The 6,238-nt window shown below is 49.6% G+C and overlaps 1 protein-coding gene across 1 annotated transcript in view; it reads left to right on the top strand.

Annotated features, from left to right (window-relative positions):
• Positions 1-1,661: 1,661 nt before the first annotated feature.
• Positions 1,662-6,238, top strand: part of DUSP9 (dual specificity phosphatase 9) — a 28,937-nt gene continuing 24,360 nt past the window's right edge. The window contains exons 1-2 of the mRNA XM_086940214.1: positions 1,662-2,377; positions 3,843-4,280. Coding sequence (XP_086796340.1) covers positions 2,008-2,377; positions 3,843-4,280 — 808 coding nt within the window. The 5' untranslated portion in view covers positions 1,662-2,007. The remainder of the gene's footprint in view (positions 2,378-3,842; positions 4,281-6,238) is intronic.

Below are 6,238 nucleotides of genomic sequence, written 5' to 3' on the forward strand. Positions count from 1 at the left end.
GTGTCCACTGTGCCATATGCATGAAGCTAAACACCACTGCTGAGACCGAATTAGATCAAAACTGGTGTGGAGTTACTTGTGGTCCGATCTGGAGGGATCCGGCCTGGCAGTTTGGGTTGGACTCAACGCTATTGGAGCAGGGCCAAGAGTGATTTGCATAAGGCAGGTCTCTGACTAGAATGGCACTATGGATGGGAAATGATGGCCTGGAATGCAGCATTGATCGATTGCCAGTGTCTGAGACGAAGTCCAGCGTTCCTTCCATCACCTCCTTGTTTTTGCAGTAGATGTCCTAAATGTGACAGGTGTGCCCAGATGTGGATCCCATGCTGATTGTATTATAGAACTCAACCTATACCTCTGGCGAAACCTAACGAGGTCTGGGGTTGGCTTGCGTTTCTCCAGGGAGGGGTCCTGCCCTTGCAGTGCAGACAGGACTAACTTTACTGGTGCTTATGGCTCATGTTTGTATGGAATTGCATGGTGGATGCAAAACTTGACTGAGGCGGGCCCAAGTGATTACCAGTGAGATTAATCCAAGCATTCCTTCCATCAATTTGTTGTTTCTGGAACAAAAGCAGGAAATGGAGAGAGTGCATTGTTGTGTGAAGCAAGCTGGGTGGGGGCATCAAGGGCTCATTGTGACTCGGGGAGGAAGGGTATAGGCGTGTAGGCTGCTGGACAGCAATTTGGACTAATACAACTTGTAGGTAAAAAATTGGACCACCCCACACGTTCCAAACATCGGTTTATTCTGGGTGGTCCCAGATGTAATCCTTTTTATGTAAAATTGCTGATTGGGAAGTTTTCTGAAGTGCAGGAATCGCTCAGTAACTTGAGCCTCAGCTGGGCTGTGGACTGCAGGTCACGAGCTCTTATCCTGATCGGGCCTACATGACATCTATCCTCCTGTGGTGGATACCAATAGTGTTGTAGATTGTTACTAGCAATTATTCATTTGATGATACAAGTATGTGTGGCCTGTTGTATAAACGTCAAACGCAAGAGAACAGTGTGACAGATGAAACCTGTGTCCCCAGCACCAGACCTCTGCTTTACTCACACTGTTTTTATTTTTGTTTTCAGGAACGGCTGGGGCGTCAGCTCACCTGTGACTGTTTCTGGGGAGACCAGTCTGCCTGCACCCTTTGTGCTTTGAGTTATCCATTTTTATTGTGGAATAAGAGACAATAACATTCTTTGCCCCCCCTTGGGTACCCCCACATCTTACCCTGCTAACTTTCCAAGGGAGTGATGTTCGACCTACTGCAGGCCACGCCCATTGCCGTCCATGGCGGTGCACAGTTGTGGAAGGCTGAACCCAGTGCCGCCAATGGGGCATACATTGTTATGGAATGCTGAGCCCATTGCAGCCAATGAAGCGTACATTGTTTTGGAATGCTGAGCCCATTGCAGCCAATGGAGCGTACATTGTTTTGGAACGCTAAGCCCATTGCCACCAATGGAGCGTACATTGTTTTGGAATGCTGAGCCCATTGCCGCCAATGGGGCGTACATTGTTTTGGAATGCTGAGCCCATTGCCACCAATGGAGCGTACATTGTTTTGGAATGCTGAGCCCATTGCAGCCAATGAAGCGTGCATTGTTTTGGAATGCTGAGCCCATTGCCGCCAATGGGGCGTACATTGCTTTGGAAGACTGGGCCCATTGACGTCTATGGAGGGTACACACTCTTTGGGAGGCTGATCCCATTGGAGTCGATGGGGGTGTACCGTTTTGGGTATGGTGATCCAGTTGAAAACGTTTGGAGACATTTTGCTTGTATGTGGGGTTAAAAGATTCCAAGCTGGGTGATGCTCTTGAAACGACTTTGATTTGGACGGTTTGAAAAAGTTTTGAAACCTGTTCCCCCAACCAAAAGTTGGTCCCAAGTTTCTGGCGTTCTCAGATTAAGGAACAGAGTAAAGAAATGATTGTATTCCTGGCCACAGCCTCAGACTGCTCTTTGCATACCAGGTGAAGAGGGCAGCGCCTCGAGGCAGCTGAATGGAGAACCTGGGTCGGTCGGTGAGCTGGCTGCAGGCGGAGCTTGGCATGCGCGCTTCACGCCTGCGCATTGTGGACTGCCGTAGGCGGGAACTCTACGACTCGTCCCACGTGGAGGGCGCGCTGAGCGTGGCGCTGCCGGGATTGATGAGGCGACGACTGCGCAAGGGGAACCTCTCCGTGCAATCCCTGATCCCGGGCTCACCGAAGGGGGGGACTGCAGGGCCACCCAGGGGAGGCCGCTTTCTCCTGTACGATGAAAGCACCTCTGTCCTACAGTCGCTGGGCGGCGAGCAGGAGGAGGAGTCGGTGCTGGTGATGCTGCTGCGGAGGCTGTTGGAGGAAGGCTGCGAGGCGTACTACTTACAAGGTAACCCCGGGGTGTGAAAACTGGGAAGCGAGAAAAAGACACAGGCTAGCTGCAGGGTGGGATAACCCAGGCTACTCACTGCGAGGAGCTGAAACGCCCCATGACCCCTTGAGGGTGTAAATACCGCCTGGCATTAGAATGAGGCAGGACAGCGTAAAATGTTCTTTGTAATGGGATCGCCAGTTATGTATCACAACCGGTCAACGCCTTGGCTGTAGGGTAGTACAACCTCCCCTAACTCATAGGATTTAACAACCACTCAGCACTCGCCAGTAGTGTACCACAACTACCCCAGCTCTCGCCTGTAGGGTCCTTCACCTGCCCCACATCCCTGGGTTATAAACCACTCCAACTCTCACCTGCAGGGCACTACACCCACTCCCCACCAGTACAGTACAACCATCCCAGCTCTCCCCCGTAGGGTGCTACGTCTGCTTCTTATCAGTAGGGTACAACGCCCACTCCAACCCTCACCTGCAGGGCACTACACCCACTCCCCACCAGTACAGTACAACAACCATCCCAGCTCTCCCTTGTAGGGTGCTACGGCTGCTTCTTATCAGTAGGGTACAACGCCCACCCCAGCTCTCAGATGTAGGGTGTCACAGCCACTCCAGGCCTCTACCGTAGGGTGCCAGGGTCACCCCGAACCAACACTATAGCTGTTACTAGTAGGGTATCGCAAGCAGACCACTCCAACGCTGATAGGTGTGATACGTATCCACACCAAACTCCTTCATAGGGTACTGAGGCCACTGCCTCCTTCACCTGTGAGATATTACCATCAGCATTTCCCTGTATGGAATCAGACTGCTCTTGTCTTCACCTGTAACATATCATAACGAGGCAAACTGGGTGAAATCTAGTTCAGAATAATATGCAAAATTTGTGTTATGCTAGTTTTATAAAATTCTGGGAATTACGCCACTTCTCATAATTCCACATCATTGGCAGTAAACATTTACCTCAAATGCTCGGCTGCAGTAACATTTACAGCCACAAATCCAACCCTCCCCTGTAGAGTAACACCCTCAGTTCACCTCTCACCTGTAAGCTACTACAGCCACTGCTGCCTTCACCTGTAGGGTACCACAACAAAATGGACAACCACTCCAACCTTCAATTGTTGGGTGTCACATATAGGCCTTGGAGAAATTTAAATCACGCCCCTGTAATTCGCCTATGTTGAGGATTTTCCATTACACTTGTGATGCGAAATTATCCAAATGATCCATAATGTGTGCCTCAGTATGTTGCAGGAGGGTTTTGAGCCGTCCCCGGCAGTAGTCCAGGCCAGTTTTGCAGTTGTCTTTGCGGCTGCAGCGAGGTGGTTGAATGTGTGGGGCTGTGAAAGTCTCCCATTCACTCATACAGTTGTTTGTTTTCATGCATCCACCCTCACGCTGATGCATTTGTCCACTCCTGTTTCCTTGCGTTTAACCTCTCTCCCCTTATCTTCTCGCAGGAGGGTTCAGCAAGTTCCAGGCTGAGTGTCCCCAGCTCTGTCAGACAAACCTTGACGATGACAGCAGTGCCAGCAGCTCCCCTCTGCCCGCCGTGCTGGGCATCGGGGGTCTCTGCATCCACTCGGACTGCTCTGACGCCGAGTCTGACCCAGAACGGGACCAGCTGAGTGGCATGGACTCAGAGGGGGCCAGTACACCTGGCCAGACCCCTTCCTTCCCCGTCCAGATCCTCCCACACCTCTACCTGGGCAGCGCCTCTGACTCAGGCAACAAGGACATCCTGGCCGAGCTGGGCATCCGCTACATCCTGAACGTCACCCCCAACCTGCCCAACCTCTTCGAGGAGAACGGCAGCTTCCGCTACAAGCAGATCCCGATCTCAGACCACTGGAGCCAGAACCTGTCGCAGTTCTTCCCAGAGGCCATCGACTTCATTGGTAAGTACCTTCGATGGGCCAAGGCTTGATGACATTCCCACACGCGCCGGGCAACATCGTCCTCCATATGGGTTTCCCATTCAGGAAGAGAGATGTGTCAAAGCCATTGCATGAACAGATTAAATAAGGTGGGGGAGAGCGTGGAACTCTGAACGTGACTGCTGTGGTGTCCGATAGCGTATGATTGACCTTGATTTTTTGTGCTCTATTATAAAGGAAAGAGTCAAACCATTTTAAGACTGGATCAGATAGCCCCATCCTCTTCTTAAGAAGGTCACTCATGCTATCATGATTGACCGTGTTGAAAGCCGAGGAGAGGCCAAGTAATATAAGCACACCGGGTTCGTTGTGGTCTCGCATTCTCAGGGTGTCATCGACGATGAGTGTTAGAGCCGTTTCAGTGCTATGACCCGTTCTGAAGCTAGACTGAGGATGATCAAGGAGTTGAAACTGCTCCTTGTGATTGCAAAGTTGCATGTGTACGTATTTCTCCAATAGCTTTGCTAGTGTCAGAATGTTGGTTATTGAGCAGTAGTTGTTGAGGCCAGATGGACCACCATTAGGATTTTTTGGCCTGAGGTGACCTGTCCTATCTTTAAATAATCAGGAAATACATCCCGCGAGAGAGATTTTTGACAACCTTGGTCCACTCCAAACAGGGAGTTTGGACGGAATAAGATCTTTGATGAGCTTGCCAGGCAGGGGGTCATTGAAGTGGTTGGAGGGTTTTATAGTTGTTAATAGTGTGAGTAGAGCGTCTTCACCAAGATTTTGAAGTCCTTTCAATTAGCATTTTTTTTTGTAGAATTGACTAAAATATACAGTGATGATCCAATTTGCAACATGCCCCCAGGGGATCCGTGCCCAGGGAGACACTTGAGTCTCACAATAAATGAACTCACATTTTGCCTGCTTTTTTATTAATTTAGTAAGGAGGCTTGGGAGCAAGCACAACTTCCTAAGAAAAAAGATCCAAAAGAAGGTACTCCCACACACTGACAGTGATAGGTTTAGTCATGTCATTTTGTGGGCTACACGTTTTTTAAGGGAAATTGTGCTTGTTCTGTAGTAACTTCTCTCTTCACCTTCTGGTCTGGAGACTGACATCAAGAGTTGGGTGCAGCCCAAGTACAGGGTTGAGGGGAGGTGGGACACAGGTGAGCTACTGGAAGGCAGCTCAAATTAGAGGTATGATAAACTTTAAAGCAAACGGATAGTGAAAGGAAAAGTACATACTTGACTGCCTCTTCCCCAGAACTACCAATCTTTCATGGGCATCAGCGCAGCCCTGCCAAGTTTCCCAGGTCCTTGCATGTTGTACTGCTACAGTCCAAGTTTTTATTTGAATTCTGGGATATGTTGGCTTGTTTATTCCACTATAGAGCAGGACTACAAGTCCCAGTATTCAAAGAAAAAACCTGGACTGGAGCAGCTCATCGCGCATGGACCATAAACCCTAAAACACTACCCCCAGCATGACCCTACACTACACAAACACTACAACATTACCCTAAAGCCTAAAACACTACCCACAGCAAGACCCTACACAACACAAACACTACAACACTACACTACACAACACAATCACTACCCCAGCACAACCCCCCACCCCAAAAAAAAACCCTTACCGCTCTCTCGTCGTGGTTCCACTCTCCTCCTGGTTCCTTCCATTTTGTTTTCACATTCACAACGCAAGTGCATTTACCATACATGTCTTTACAACGAAAATCGTTGTAAAGGCATGCGTGGTGAATGCACACGCGTTGTGAAAAAATGCGGAGTGATGGTATGCGAGGTCAAAGACCTCGCGGAGTAATGGTATGCAGGGTCAAGGTCCGCGGAGTAAAAGAATCGGAGTAAACGTTGATTACTGTGCTGTGTATCTGAGAGACGTAGAGATATCCATGGACGTGTGCGGTGTATCTGAGAGACGTAGAGATATCCATGGAAGTGTACGG

Source organism: Lissotriton vulgaris, chromosome 10 (genome assembly GCF_964263255.1).
Source record: "Lissotriton vulgaris chromosome 10, aLisVul1.2, whole genome shotgun sequence".
NCBI classification, from domain to species: Eukaryota; Metazoa; Chordata; class Amphibia; order Caudata; family Salamandridae; genus Lissotriton; species Lissotriton vulgaris.